Source organism: Balaenoptera ricei, chromosome 15 (genome assembly GCF_028023285.1).
Source record: "Balaenoptera ricei isolate mBalRic1 chromosome 15, mBalRic1.hap2, whole genome shotgun sequence".
Lineage (NCBI taxonomy): Eukaryota > Metazoa > Chordata > Mammalia > Artiodactyla > Balaenopteridae > Balaenoptera > Balaenoptera ricei.
The window spans coordinates 10,139,854-10,154,958 of NC_082653.1; the positions used below are offsets into that span (position 1 = coordinate 10,139,854).

Sequence of the window (15,105 nt, forward strand, 5' to 3'; positions counted from 1 at the left end):
GAGTGTGCGTGTGTGTGTGCGCGGGTCGCGTGTGAACGTGCAAGAGTGAGCACGTGAGAGGATGGAGGCCGAGGGAGCGTGGCAGTGTGTGCGCGTGAAAGTGGTGTCGGCTGGGGGTGGGGACCGGGCGCGCGCGCGCACGGCGGGGCGTGGGCGGGGGGCGCGTGGCCGGGTGGGCGCGCGTGGGGGGCGCGCGGCGCGGGCCGGGGGCGGGGACACTGCGGCGGCGGCGGCGCGGACACAGCCGGCCGCCCCCCGTGGCAGGCGCGGTGCTGGGCGAGCGGGCGCGGCGCGTAGCTCGGGCCCATGGTGCGCCCGTGTCCGTCGGTCGGGCCGCGCGGGCGGCTCCGCGCGTGGCCCGGCGCTCGCGAGCTCGCCCCCTCGCTGCGGGCCCGGCCCGCCCGCTGCCGCCGCCTCCTCCCCCGGGGCGGCGCGGCGCCGGCGGGCGGTGGCGCGGAGGCCGGACCGGGCGGCGGCCCAGGCGGCGCGGGGGGCACGGCGGCCAAGGCGGGCGGCGCGGGCGACATGACGGACAACATCCCGCTGCAGCCGGTGCGCCAGAAGAAGCGGATGGACAGCAGGCCCCGCGGCGGGTGAGCGGGACCCGGGGCTGGCAGCCCTCCTTTGTCCGCGCGCGGCCGGAGCCTGGCGCTCGGGCGGGGCGGGCCGGGCCTGACAGGTTGGCCGGCGCCATGAGCCGGTGGCCGGGCCTGGGAGGCCGGCGGGCGGACGGGCGGGGAGAGAATTCGGCTCAGCTCCAGCCCCCGCCCGGGCCCCCGGCATGATCGCGTCCCTTTCGGGTCCAAGCGCCCCGCTGCCTCGCACCAATGCCCCCCTTCCTTTCGAAACCCCGAGAAGCCGGGCCTGCCCAGCGCTGTTTACACGCGCGTGGAATTGGGATCAGCCTTGCCTCTTAACCATTTTGTTTCCTGATTACTCCTTGTCGTTGTAATTCCGATTTGGTTAGTTTCAAACCTTGCTCTGCGCGTGGAGTCCTCGGAAGCCCGGGTATGCTCGGTTTGTTTGCCGGGGGAGGCATGGCTTCGTCCGCAGACCCGCCGGGGGGGTCCCCATCAGTGCCTCCGGGTCCCAGCCCCCAGATGGCCGCCTTCCCCTCCCGGCCCCGGCTGGACCCGAACTAGTAGCCGCAGGAGGGCGAGAAGGGCTCCTACTGGTCGACAGGAGACCCCCCCCCCTCCACGGTTCCCCACAGCTTGAGGGAAGGAGCCCCCTGGCAGGCGTAGGGGTTGCCACCTGCTGTGCCTTCCCGCATTGGCAGGCCCCTGGACAGCCTGGTGAGGGTTTCCCTCACTTGGAGAGAGAGGACGGGCGGATGTTTTGCGCCCTGCCGTCTTCCTATTCGGAGGATGGCAATGACCTGTTGAGGTTTTAAGGGTCTGTGGCATCGCCTGCGAGAGAGTTAGCTGCGGGGAAGGTTGAGGGGAGCTGGTTAAAATGCAGATTCCACGGCCCCGCCCAGACCCGCCGATCAGTTCTTGGGGGTGGGACCTGGAAATGTGCATTTTCCGAGGCTGCCCAGGTGAGGCTGTTTTCTGGTGAAGGCTGAGAACCGCAGCTGGGCGGGGCCGGGCCTCTCGGACCCGCCCTTCCCTTTGGCGTCCTGTTCTCTCTGGGCCTTTCCCTGTGGCGGCCGCTCTTTGCGGCGTCGGTTACTTGATGGAGGGGGTGAGGAGGGTGAACAAGTAGGCTGGCTTCACCAGGTGTCCGTCGAATTAAGAAAAAAGAGGAATGATGCCAGCTGCCATTTTGTGAGGTCTTTGTCCCTGTCTTCTTAAAGTCTTCCTTGAATCTCCCGGTGAGGAGGCCCCACTGATAGAATACAGAGGAGGAAGCGAGCCCAGCGAGGTCGAGGGCTGCTGGGAAGATGCTGCAAAATGCAGATTGCGCTCAGGCTCTCTGACCCCAGAGACCGACAGCCCCCCGCCCCTTCCTTCACTGTTGGCGCGCGTTTTAATCCTGACCACTCAAGGCTAAAGAACGATGACAATTAACTTGAGCCCTATGCCTGGCATAGTGCCTGACGGAATATACACCCTCAGTAAATTTTTTCTTTCTCAGTAAGTGTTTTAATGAATTAATATGATCAGTGGACTCGAAGATCCTCTAGTTATTAATTTGTGCCAAAAACAATTATAAAACGCCTACTGTGTGTGTGTGGGGGGGGCTGTGTCAGGTGACTGGGGTGCATATGCGAATTAAACAAGCCCTGACCACAGGTGCGGGCCTCCTGACCCTGCATTGGAATCACCTGGGCAGCTTAAACTATTACCATCCCTGCCCCATTTTAGACCTTTGAAATAAGAGTCTGGGGTGGGCAGGCGGGCGGGGAGGGAATTCGGCTCAGCTCCAGCCCCCGCCCGGGCCCCCGGCATGATCGCGTCCCAAGCTCCCCTGATGATTTTAATGCGCTGGCATAGTTGAGAACCTCTGATTCAGTGCATGAGAGAAAAATGCAAATAATTATTTAAAAGTGATGATTACTATGATAGAAATATGCACCGTTGATACAGGGGCCCAGAGGGAGTGGTGCTGACAGTTCGAAAAAAAAAAAAAAGATTTCTGTTTGTTATTGGCATGGAAGATCACTCCTCCTTTAGAATTTGCCACTTTGGACCTAATTGATTTCCTAAACAGTGACATTGATTCAAATTCAAATCATGTACCTGGAATTCCAGGTATTTGCGTATATGTTCTAGTATTTAATCTGCATTTTTAGGAGTAGCCTTGTCAAGTTGGGGGTCTTGGTGTTGGGAGACACTTTTGGAAGCACAGAGAGATGGAAAGGCTTCCTGTAGTTTAAGGCGGGGGGCCGGGGCGGGGGGAGGTATAGGAATAAGAAATATATTTGTGATGGGTCAGACTCTTTGTTGGGCACTTGAGATAAATGGCTGTGTTTAAATCCTCATAACAACTGTGTGAATTTTTGGAGTTAGTTTCTTCATTTTATAGACAGGGAAACTAAGATTCAGTGATGCTAAATAATTTGTTGGAGGTCATAGGGATACTCAGTGTGAGGAGGTGGATCAACTCTTTTTACCTAATGGCTCAAAGCTGTAGGATGGTTGGGGGATTTTGTGGTTAAAAAACCAAAAACATAGGTGCCACAGGTCCCAGGAGACAGAGTATAATTAATGCTGGGGTCACTCAGCATATGTTGCCAAGACATGCAATTTATTTGCTGGAGGAATCCCGTAGACCCAGAGCTCTTTTCTCTCTTGAGAAAGTTACCACATCCTGATGTTGAGAAAACTATTACAGTGGTTTTGTTAGGACACAAGGCATTTGCCTCACATTGCTGGAAACCATTTTTCTGACATCATGTGCTTTCCTTCTGGCTAAATGAAGTTCTCCTCTTGGTGAAACACAAGAGATTGGTTAGGAGCGTGGGCGTAGGATTGGAGAGCTGGGTGCAAGCCTGGGTTTTGCCACTCACTAGCTGTGTGACTTGGGGAAATTACTTTACCTTTCTGGGTCTCATTTTTTCATCTGTAAAGTGGGAGTAACAGTAATTATGTATACCTCCTAGGATTGCTTTGAGACTTAATCCATGTTAAATTTGGAACACTAAGTGCTTAGTACATCCTGGGTCTTTACTAGGACAGATAGTGATAATTAGGTCTTTGTGTAAGGTTTGCTTTGGGGGAATCTCCGGAATGCTCCTTTGAGAGGAAGGACCTTTGATGGTAGCAAGTAAAGAAATATTATTGACTTCATTGCTCCTTCCTGATCAAATCCAGGAAATGATTAACTACATAAACTATTCCATCCAGGTATGTAGACGCCCTGGTGTGATAGATATTGTCGAAAGCAGCTCTGGCAGAACTGAGACTTTGCCTTCTCTTAGTCATAATTTGGGGTTTTGTGGCCAAGTTGGACAAGGATGCTTTGATTTTTGATGTATTTGGACTTGGGGCATTAGGAGGTTTTGGCTATGAACTGGGTTAAGAAAGAGCTGACTATTTAGATACAGAGTCTATTTCAGCTTTTTTTTATAAGTAACTTTATTGAAGTATAATTTATATCACATAAAATACAGCCACTGTTACTATACAACTCACTGATTTTTCTAAAGTAGATTTATAGAGTTTGTGCAGCCGTCCCCACAATCCAGTTTTTGAACATTTCCATCAGTCCCAAAAGTTCCCTCGTGCCTGTTTGCAGTTCATGCCAGGCTGTCACTGATCTGCTTTCTGTTTTAATAGGTTTGCCCTTTCTGGAAATTTCATATAAATGGAATCATAAAATATGTTGTCTTTGTATCTGCCTTTTTTCACTTAGCGTATTTTTTTTAAATTTTAAATTTTAATTTTTTAATACAATTTTTAAAGGTTACTTTCCATTTACAGTTATTACAAAATATTGGTTATATTCCCTGTGTTGGACAGTACATCCCTGAGCTCATCTCACACCCGATAGTCTGTACCTTTTGCTCCCCAGCCGCTATTTAGCACCCCCCGCCCCCCACTGGTAACAACTAGTCTTGTTCTCCATGTCTGTGAGTCTGCTTCTTTTTTGTTAGCACAATGGCTTTAAAGTTCCTTTTTATTGCTTAATAGAATTCCATTGTGTAGATACACCATATTTTGTTTATCTGTTCACCAAGATGGACATTTGGATTATTTCCAGTATTTGGCTATTGTAAATAACACTGCTAAGAACATTCAAGTCTTTGTGTAGACATATGCTTTTATTTCTCTTGTCTACTGTGAGTTGTTTTTTTGTTTTTTTGTTTTTTGCTGGGTTGGGTCTTTGTTGCTGCGCGCGGGCTTTCTCTAGTTGCAGGGAGCGGGGGCTACTCTTCGTTGTGGTGCGTGGGCTTCTCATTGCCATGGCTTCTCTTGTCGCGGAGCACAGGCTCTAGGTGCGCAGGCTTCAGTAGTTGTGGCTCGCGGGCTCTAGAGCGCAGGCTCAGTAGTTGTGGCGCACGGGCTTAGTTGCTCCACGGCATGTGGGATCTTCCCGGACCCGGGCTTGAACCTGTGTCCCCTGCATTGGCAGGCGGATTCTTAACCACTGTGCCACCAGGGAAGTCCGGCAGGTGGATTCTTAACTATTGTGCCACCAGGGAAGTCCCAGACCACTGTCTTTTCCCTCCTGTGCCTCAGTTTCCTCTTCCGTAAAGTGGCGACATAGTAAGAGCCCATGTGGTCGGGCATAATATATACAGAGTGGATGTGAGCCCTCAGAGAACGTCAGAAATTGTTCTTTGCACAGCCTGGGAGGGGGACGAAGCCTCATCCGGACTCTTGCACTGGGTAACACGATCTCCTCTTCTTTCTAGAACTTTGTAGAGAGTCTGGTTGAGTAAGAACTCTGGCTGGAAAATGGCCACAGAGGACTTGACTCTGCCAGAAGCTCTCTCAGACCTCAAATGACTAAATCTGTAGTGGCAAGGCTGCTGCAGGCCACGTGCTCCTTTGCAGAGGTGCTCACGCCATGCCAGGACGAGGGTGCGTCAGTGATGTGAATTCACTGTTGACGTGGGCTAAGAACAGTGCCGCGTAGGGAGTTCTTTATACAGATGTGTTTATTTAGTGGGAAGTTCTGAACTTTTTATTGAAGCTGTCACTTCTGATTTGTGATGGTAAAATGCCTGTCTCTGTTGACATCATGGAGGGTAGTATTAGGTATACAGTACAGTTGATTCTCATTACTTGCAGTAGTTCTGTTCTGTGAAGTCCCTGCCAGCCCTGAATTAGCGAACAGTGAACCACAGCTCCTAGGGGGAAATACAGGGTTAGGTTCCTGTGAGCCTCTTGTTACAACATTTCAGTCAGCTGATCAGTAGAGAACCTTGTGTTAGGTGTATTTCTGTTGAAAGACATGGTGTTTAAATACATTGTTGATTCATTAACATGGAGCTCATGACCAATAGCACTGCAACTCATGCCTTGAAGGAAGCTTATAGGTAACACATGTATTTTTCTCCATGAGGCACATCACAGGCTTCTTGCTCTTAGGCACGCTGACAGTGCTGGGACCATTTTAAACAGTGAAATAGACAACAAAAAGCACAGAAATGCAGGACACATGGCACTAAACGGGCCATGAAGAGGGCACTTGTGTACAATGTGAGAGCGGAGACGAGAAGGCAGATCCTCGCCCCGTTCAGCCTCAGCTGGGAATGCGTGTGGGTGACTCGGGTTGTTTTTTCCACGCTGAGCGTGTCTGTGAATGACCACGAGAGTGCTGTGAGCATTGATTTTTGAGGTTACGAATTTTAGGCAGTAGGTGAATTGGCAAAAACAAATATCACAGATCAGAAGGATGGGCTGTATGTAGGGGTGCGTGTGTTTTCAGCGTCTTTCTGTTGACACAGTGGACGTGGTATTACGTATGCCGTCCTAATACCTAATATTAGGTATTAATGTTGGGGGGTGGGGTGTGTTTGGGGGAGCCTATGGGAGATTGTGCTGGTGAATGAAATCCACAGACCCCAGCCCTTCCCCTCTCTGTGATGGAGTGGAGAGTTGCATTAACAGCTCTCTGCTCCCTTGGATGAGAACAGTCAGAGCAGGCGTTGGTAGCGGCCCATCAGGAAGTGCTCTGTGCGTCCTCTGCCAGCCCAGCTGCACTTGTGCCATCCACTTCTGTTACAGAATCCCTGCCGTGGGCCCTCCCCTGTGCTGACCAAACCCGGACCAGGTGCTCCCTGCCCATGCCAGGCACAGGCAGTGACACCGGATGTGAAATTACAAACCCAGGTGGAGATGCTGAAGGGTAGAGCGTGGGTACAGGCGCCACGCTTGCCAGGGCTTCCCTGAGGAAGGCCATTGAGCCACCTGGGTGCCAGTCCCTAAGGCAGCAGGGTGGCCATTTGACCTTGACCTCGGCCACCCATGCAACAAGTAGAAAGGAGGAGGCGGGGTGTCGAATGATCTGTCTTTGGACTTTGAGCTGTTACTTCTCAGAACAGAAGTTTCTTTTAATATCTCTACCCAGATGCACGTGATGAAAGTCATTGACTAGTGCTGGCCAGACTTGATGGCCACCTTTGGGAATGGACATGAAGTGCCTCCAGCTTCCCTCCTAAAAGCCAGTGGACTTTGGTTTAATTTAGAAAGAAAAAGACTCATTGTAACATATTTTTCGATGACTTTCACCTAAAGAGATAGAATAGTGCTGATTGTTTTTAAAGCTAGCTTCTTTTATTTATGTGACTTTGAATGATTGATTTAGGTATTCAGAGCTTGGCCTGTGGGAAGCCTCACCAGAGATCAATTTACGTGGCTCGTGGCCAGACATTGAAAGGTTAGCAAATATGTTTATAGTTCCTTCTGTTTGTGCCAAGTGATACTTGTTTTCTCTTTGTAGTAGTGACAGGAAGTCTTCTTTTAGAATACATTTCAGTAAAAAACACAGAGTTGATTTAAAAGTATGAAGTCAGTGATAGTTCGGTAGGTTTGTAGACGTGCCCATGTCATGCCTGACATTTAGGAAGTGGTGGCCTGTGCTTATAACATGGTGCTGTTGGTCTAAAAATATAATGTTATTGTTACAAAGGGGAAAGAAAAGGGATAAGCTGGTTGTGCTGATAGATTAAAAATTCTTTTTTTAAAAAAATTATTTTATTGAAGTATAGTTGATTTGCAGTGTTGTGTTAGTTTCTGCTGTATAGCAAAGTGAGTCAGTTATGCATATATTCTTTTCCATTATGATTTACTACAGAATATCGAATATAGTTCCCTGTGCTATATAGTAGGACCTTGTTGTTTATCCATTCTATATATAATAGTTTGCATCTGCTAATCCCAAACTCCTACTCCATCCTTTGCCCACCCCACCTACCCTTAAGCAACCACAAGTCTGTTCTCTATGTCTGTGAGTCTGTTTCTGTTTCATGGATAAGTTCATGTAGGTCATGTTTTAGATTCCACATATAAGCAATGTCATATGATATTTGTCTTTCTCTAACTTATTCACTTAGTATGATAATCTCTAGGTCCATTCATGTTGCTGTAAATGGCATTATTTCATTCTTTTTTATGGCTGAATAATATCATTGTGTACATGTACCACATCTTCTTTATCCACTCATCTGTTGATGGGCATTTAGGTCGCTTCCGTGTCTTGGCTATTGTAAATAGTGCTGCTGTGAACATTGGGGTGCATGTATCTTTTTGAATTTATGGTTTTGTCCGGATATATGGCCCGGGAGTGGGATTGCTGGATCACATGGTAGTTCTATTTTTAGTGTTTTGAGGAACCTCCATACTGTTCTCCATAGTGGCTGCACCAACTTACATTCCCACCAACAGTGTAGGAGGGTTCCTTTTTCTCCACACCTTCTCGGCATTTGTTATTTGTAGACTTAAAAATTCTTTTTATTTTGCCAAGTCGTCCATGAAAAACACGATTTCTAAACGATGGTTAGTTTACCTAGTTCATCTGGGACCTTAACGTTGCTTTAATCATTGTCTAAAGTTTGAGAGGTTTGTGGGAGAGGACAGTTGGAAGGGGCCCCGTGGAAAGAAAGGCTTCTTGTGTGAATTGGAAAGCTGGGTGGGCTGGAGACTATTGCCTTCTTCCAGTTAGATCTCTGTGGCATTTGCCCAGTGCCAGGGAAGAGCCCGCTGGCTGCCCTCCCTGAGGAAGAAGAGGCCTATGGAGGGAACGGGGCCTGGTAGGCTCTCCCTCTCTTCGCTGGGCCATCTGCTGTGACACAAGATGAGGTAGGGATTGGCCAGTTTAGACCTCAGGGGTCCTCAGCCTCAGCACTATTGATGTTTTCGCTTTGACAGTTCTCTGCCTTGGGAGCCTGTCCTGGGCACTGTAGGACGTTGGGCAGCACCCCTGGCCTCTACCCTCTAGATGCCAGTGGCACCCTCCCCCCAACTGTGACAACCAAAACTGTCTGCAGACATTGCCGTGTCCCCCGGAGGGTGGGAGGAGGAGGAGGAGTGGGCAGAATCGCAGCTGTTAGGAACCCCTGGATGAGTGGAGTGCGTACACTCTATGAAAAGCCATACCCATTAACTATCCTTAAGGCGACTCATCCTGCCTTTAAAAAAAAAAAAAAAGAAAGAATGAAAAAAGAAAAACCTGTTGGGCAAGAAATTCATGTTTGGATTATGTTCTGAACTCTGAGTTCAGCTTCTCATTTAGCAACTAAGGAAGTCTTGAGCTGTTGGAAGAAAGCATTTGGGAAGTGTCATGTGCTGACGTGTGTCCCTCTCCAAATTTACATGTTGAGGTCCTAACCCAGCACCTTAGAAAGTGACTGTATTTGGAGACGGGGCCTTTAAAGAGATGATTAAATTAAAACGAGGTCATTACGGTGAGCCCTTAACTAATCTGAGTGGTGTTCTAAGAAGAGGAGATTAGGACACGAAGAGAGATACCAGGGGTGAGAGGAAAGCCCATGAGGACACAGGGAGAAGGTGGCCGGCTGCAAGAGGGGCCTCAGAAGGTAACAAATCTGCTGACACCTTGATCTTGGAGTTTCCAGACTCCAGAGCTATAAGAAAATAAATTTCCATTGTTTAAGCCCCTCGACCTGTGATATTTTCTTTTTTTTTAAAATAAATTTATTTATTTATTTATTTTTGGCTGTGTTGGGTCTTCCTTTCTGTGCGAGGGCTTTCTCTAGTTGTGGCAAGCGGGGGCCACTCTTCATCGCGGTGCGCAGGCCTCTCACTATCACGGCCTCTCTTGTTGCGGAGCACAGGCTCCAGACGCGCAGGCTCAGTAGTTGTGGCTCATGGGCCTAGTTGCTCCGCGGCATGTGGGATCTTCCCAGACCAGGGCTCGAACCCATGTCTCCCGCATCGGCAGGAAGATTCTCAACCACTGCACCACCAGGGAAGCCCCTGTGATATTTTCTTATGGCAGCCTGAGCAGGCTAATATAGGTAGCATCGTGTGGTTATTTTGGTAGGTGAGGAATCTCTCCGTGTTTTTGGTAAACCTTTATTTTAAACTGATGATGAGTTTTTCAGTGCTTTTCTTTAGACAGTCCAGTCTCAAGAGTTCTCCATAAGCAAAGAGTTCTCCATGTTGCCAAGTCACGTCCACTAGAGCTGAATGCCACCACCCAGCCCCCTGCAACCTAAAACACATGCCACATGCTCCGTAAGGGGGAGGTGCTGTCCCCAGATGTTTCCTTTTGCTTAAAGAGTTTACAGTGGTCACATTTCCAGGTTATGCTTTGGATGGTTGGCTTGTTAGTTCTTGTCACTGGGATTGTGCTAGATTAATTTGATGGGAGTTCTAATAGTCGCTGCCCCCTATCGTGTGCTGAATAGGTGCCCAGTGCTCTTCTAAGAGTTCTACGTAGATCATCCCATTTCATCCTCCTGACAGCCCTGCTTTACAGGTGACAAACTGAAGAACGGTTTTGGTTTAGAAAACTTAAAAGCTCATTTGAGTTTTTTTAAAAGGCTCATTTTAATTTGAATTTATGCAGCAAATTGTATTTTGCAACCTGTCTCTATGCCCTTTCCTATTTGAGTTTTTTTGTAATGGCTATTTGGAGGAGGTGATTTTTGTTGAGGGAAGAGGAATTGGGGGTTTGTGAGCCTTCAGTGATTTGGCAGTAAATATGTGTGTACTCCATTGTTCCTGGTAGAAGCAGAGAGCAGAAATGATGTGACAGAGGAAAATTCTGGAAACTTCAAATTATCCCAATCACTGTAAATCCATCAGAAGCATAGTATCTGTTTTCAGAGTTAGTTTCCATATTGATCCTTATTTTTTTAAATTCACTCTCTCTGTAGGAGAGGCATTCATGCTAATGGTGGGGGGGGGGAGTGCAGAACATCTATTTCTAAAATGTGTGTACTCACCCTGTAAAAGGAAGTGATTTGAATCTGAATACTTTTTAGCTTTTATACAGTCAGTCCCCATGAAAGTGCAAAGAAAATTTAAAACTGAAGAACCTCCCCCGCCCGCATCCTCTCCCCTCTTTTTTCAGTTCTCCAGATTAAAGGCAATTAGAGGCTCTCATACAAGGAATGACCCAGTTGTGTCCGGGTAAATCAAAGGACTAGGTAGTAAACAGATAACACCATTTGTCCCACCTCGCAGGGTTTTTTTTCCTAAATAAGCTGCTTAAAAAACTATGCATATATACACATCCATACATATATATACACACACAGGAAAGTGCACACATCATAAATGCACAGCCTGACGAATTTTCATGAAGTGAACACACTCCTGTAACTGGCAGCAGATAAACCGGCTATGACCTCAGAAGCCTCCTCTTGCCTCCTTCCTCCCCTGCCTCGATCTATATCCTGACTTCTAACAGATTGACTGGGCCTGTTTTTGACCTTTAAGTAAATGCAATCATGTAGCAGGTACTCACTCATGCCTGTTAATTCTTGCTCCATGTTTTGTTCATAAGGGTTGACCGTGTTGCATGTTTATTGTAGTTTGTTCACTTCTGTCGGCCATATGAGGTCAGTGTATGAATAAGTCATTGATCCTTAAACAATGAGGGAGGGGGTTAGGGGTGTCGACCCCCAACCAGTCAAAAATCCAAGTACTGGTAACTGCTATCTTTGCCTCAAAAACAAAGGAATTGATAAATGACTCACCCAAAAGCAGAAGCTCAAACAGGTTGAATAGAATCAGGACTGAAACCCTAGTTCTTTTCATTTTACATATTGTGATCTCTAATCAAACACAAACTTTTCCCCAAACTTAGTTAACTTAAAGATCTGTAAAATGAAAGTACAGGTACTTTATTTATTGAGAAAAATCCACATATAAGTAAATGGACTGGTGCAGTTCAGACCCCTGTTGTTCCAGGGCCAGCTGTATATCGTGACCCCTCTATTGCATCTCTTCCCGATGGACAAGTGGGACGTTTCCAGCTTGAGGTCTCATGAATGGTGCTGCTGTGGACCTCCTTGAACTTATCTTGAGGACACGTATTATGTGGCTTTGTTGGGCCCTTGGGGATATTTGTGTTTAGCTTTAGTAGAAATTGAGTTTTCCAAATTGTACGAATTTGTGCTTCTCCACCCGGGAAAGTGCCAGATGCTCCACATCCTCGTCCACACTTGGTATTTGTCATTTTTCATTTTAGCCATCCTCATGGGAGCATAGTAGTATCACAAGAAATGCATTTTAAAAAAATATTTATTTGAGAGAGGCTTCGTTTTCTTGCTCTGAAGTCAAGTTTTAGACGTATAGGATAGCCACATCATGGTAACCCTGAACCTAAACGTGGCAAAATGGTCGCATCACAGCGGCCTTGCCTTTCGGACCAAGTACTCTCTTTTTATTTTTACTTTGATTTTATTTTGCCTCATGATAACTTTGCACCATAGCTCACACTAGCTCAAAGATTGCAGTCTCTGTCCTAACACAAATCCTTGTTTCTACCTTGATTCCTCCCAGTATATTGTGCAGCTTGATCTTTCTTTCCTTTTTTTTTTTTCTTTTTTACATTTCTTATTTTTGATATTTTTTAATTGAGGTAACATTGGGTTGTAGCATTATGTAAGTTTCATGTGACCCACATTATATTTCTGTTTCTGTATACATTACAACCAAACACCCTCTTCTTGAGTAGTTTTCATCATAAGGGAAACAGTAAAAAAGTATAAAATTTACTTTCTTTTAATTGTAAAATGAGTGCATGTGTATTAAAAATTGGAGAACAGAGAAAACTGATGAATGAGTTACTGGTGTAACTTTCCCTTCAAAGGCAACCACAGTTAACACAAACCTTTTAGCATATGCTCTTTTCTTCCTGTCTTGTTTCCGTGTGTACATTGTTTGATGAATTATAACCATGTAGCACATGTGTTTTTTTATTTCCTACTTTTTTTTTTCATTCAGCATTTTAATGTAAGGCTTTTTTTTGTATCATGATGTGCTTTGTAAATGACGCTTTAAGTGGCAACATATTATTTCTTTGAGGAGACACCTTTAATTTACATAACCAGGGCCCTGTATTTTTACAAGTTGATTCTTATTGTCACTTTATAAATAATGTATTCATTCTGAACGCTGGCCCTGCAAAGCAGAGGCACGCCAAAGACACACAAAGGGAAAGTTGAGGGAGGCCCAGGCCTGGGTTATGGTGATCTCATATTTGCTACTTGGCTGGAGATGCTCTCGTTTCAGTCCTCACTGCCTCCCAGCTGCTTCCTGCTGCATCACTGAGATTTCTTGTGTTTCCAGGCTGTTGCCTTAACTGGGGCTGAGCCTTTGTCAGTCACTAATATCCCCTGAGCAGCACTGGGCTGTTTTGTGCCCAGTGATGGAAGTAGGGGCCTGGGGGACCAGGGCTTGTACAGTCAAGCCGGAGACAGCTGCTGTGGCCCTGGAGGTACCTGACCCACTCAGAGCCCTCCCCAGCTCTGGGGCCCACATGGGACTTTTTTTTTTTTTGGCCACACTGGGTCTTCATTGCTGCACGGGGTCTTTTCTCTAGTTGCAGCGCTTCATTGTGGTGCACGGGCTTCTCATTGTGGTGCACGGGCTTCTCATTGTGGTGCACGGGCTTCTCATTGCGGAGCACAGGCTCTAGGCGCGCGGGCTTCAGTAGTTGTGGCGCACGGGCTTAGTTGCACTGTGGCATGTGGGATCTTCCCGGACCAGGGATCGAACCCGTGTCCCCTGCATCGGCAGGTGGATTCTTAACCACTGCGCCACCAGGGAAGCCCCCCACATGGGACTTTTAAACACTAGCATTTTATTTTTTCTAGTATAAAAGTAGTAATTTCTGTTAAAGAAAACTAGTGATTTCTCTTAGAGAAAGGTTAAAGATGCAGTAGCCAGAATGTAAAGCCCGACTTCCTATTAGCACTTAGGTTTATTTCCTTCTGATCTATAATTTTATCAGATGGCTATTAGGTGACATTATTTTCGTTGGTTTTTGCTGTTAGAAATTAGAACTTAGTCTATAGAGGCTATCTTTCTTCTTTTTTTTTTTTTAAAGCCATGCCATGCGGCATGTGGGATCTTAGCTCCCTGACCAGGATGGAACCCGCACCCCCTGCAGTGGAAGTGCGAAGTCTTAACCACTGGACCGCCAGGGAAGTCCCTAGAGGCTATCTTGATGCATGAATTTTTGCTACATCTTGGACAATTAATTTCTGGAAGGGCTCTGCCATCTTAACACCCCATGAAAGCCAGAATGGCCCTTGTTCCAGGGTCAGGATAATTTTGCCTTTTGCCTAGCGCATACCCCCGAGATTGGGAAAGTTTTAAAAAAAAGAGAGAGAAAGAAGTAAAAACACATGCTTTCCTTTCTCTGTCGACCACAAATCAGGCTTCCTGATTATTAATGTGTGAGCCAGGTGGAGCTGGAGGGCAGAAGGGGCCTGTGGTCGATTGAGGACAGGCTTGCTCCGTGGCAACGCTCTGTGGATGGACTGGGGGAACCGAACACCTCGCGGTGGTGTGTGTTTGGTGGTCATGAGAGATAACAGAGTCCGCAAGCATACAGTAAATGTTCGTTGAACGAATAAAAGCCTTTCTAGATCCAGTTTCTCGTGACAAAGCTGTGTGTAGACAACAGGGCCAAGGGCATGTCTGCTTCCTTGCAGAGGAGGGTGAGGGTTGTAGTGGGGTCGTTGGAGCCCAGGGTCGCGTTCCCCTGCAGCAGCGTCGTTAGGAGAGGTGTGAAGTGCTCCCTGTGAGGTCCCTGCCACGCCTGAGCCGCCCTCGGACCAGCCCCTCAGCCCCTCTACCACCTGTTTCCAGAGGTAAACTCCTCCCAAGCGACAGGTGTTGTAACTTCTGGCGTCTTACAGGCGTCCTTGGAAACATCCCCCATGGCCTTCCCGGGGCTGTCTCAGTGCCAAAGCCACGCCCGGTGCGGCAGCTCCTCGGCTGGGCTGCAGCCCAGGTCTCCAGGGGAGTCCGGGAAGGAGGAGGGTTCCTGGTGGAGGGGCTGGCTCCCCGCGGCCTGGCTCGGCTGCTGAGGACCTTGAGGGGCTGAGAGCCGGGATTCAAGCACGGCTGCGTCTGTCCACACTGGGCGCCTCCTGTCACTGGCTGTATGACCTTGGGCGAGTGAGTCCAGCTCTCTGAACATGGGTGTGATGACAGCGCTCGGGGGGGCGGTGAGGACTGAATGAGCTGACGTGTGTCAGGTGCTGAGATCCCAAGCGTGTGGCCCCTG

General features: G+C 48.0%; 1 protein-coding gene across 1 annotated transcript in view; it reads left to right on the top strand.

Annotated features, from left to right (window-relative positions):
* The first annotated feature begins 448 nt into the window (after positions 1 to 448).
* The window catches only part of ATP9A (ATPase phospholipid transporting 9A (putative)), a 133,255-nt gene continuing 118,598 nt past the window's right edge, over positions 449 to 15,105 (top strand). Inside the window, exon 1 of the mRNA XM_059898514.1 lies at positions 449 to 593. Within this exon, the coding sequence (XP_059754497.1) occupies positions 526 to 593 (68 nt within the window). The 5' untranslated portion in view covers positions 449 to 525. The remainder of the gene's footprint in view (positions 594 to 15,105) is intronic.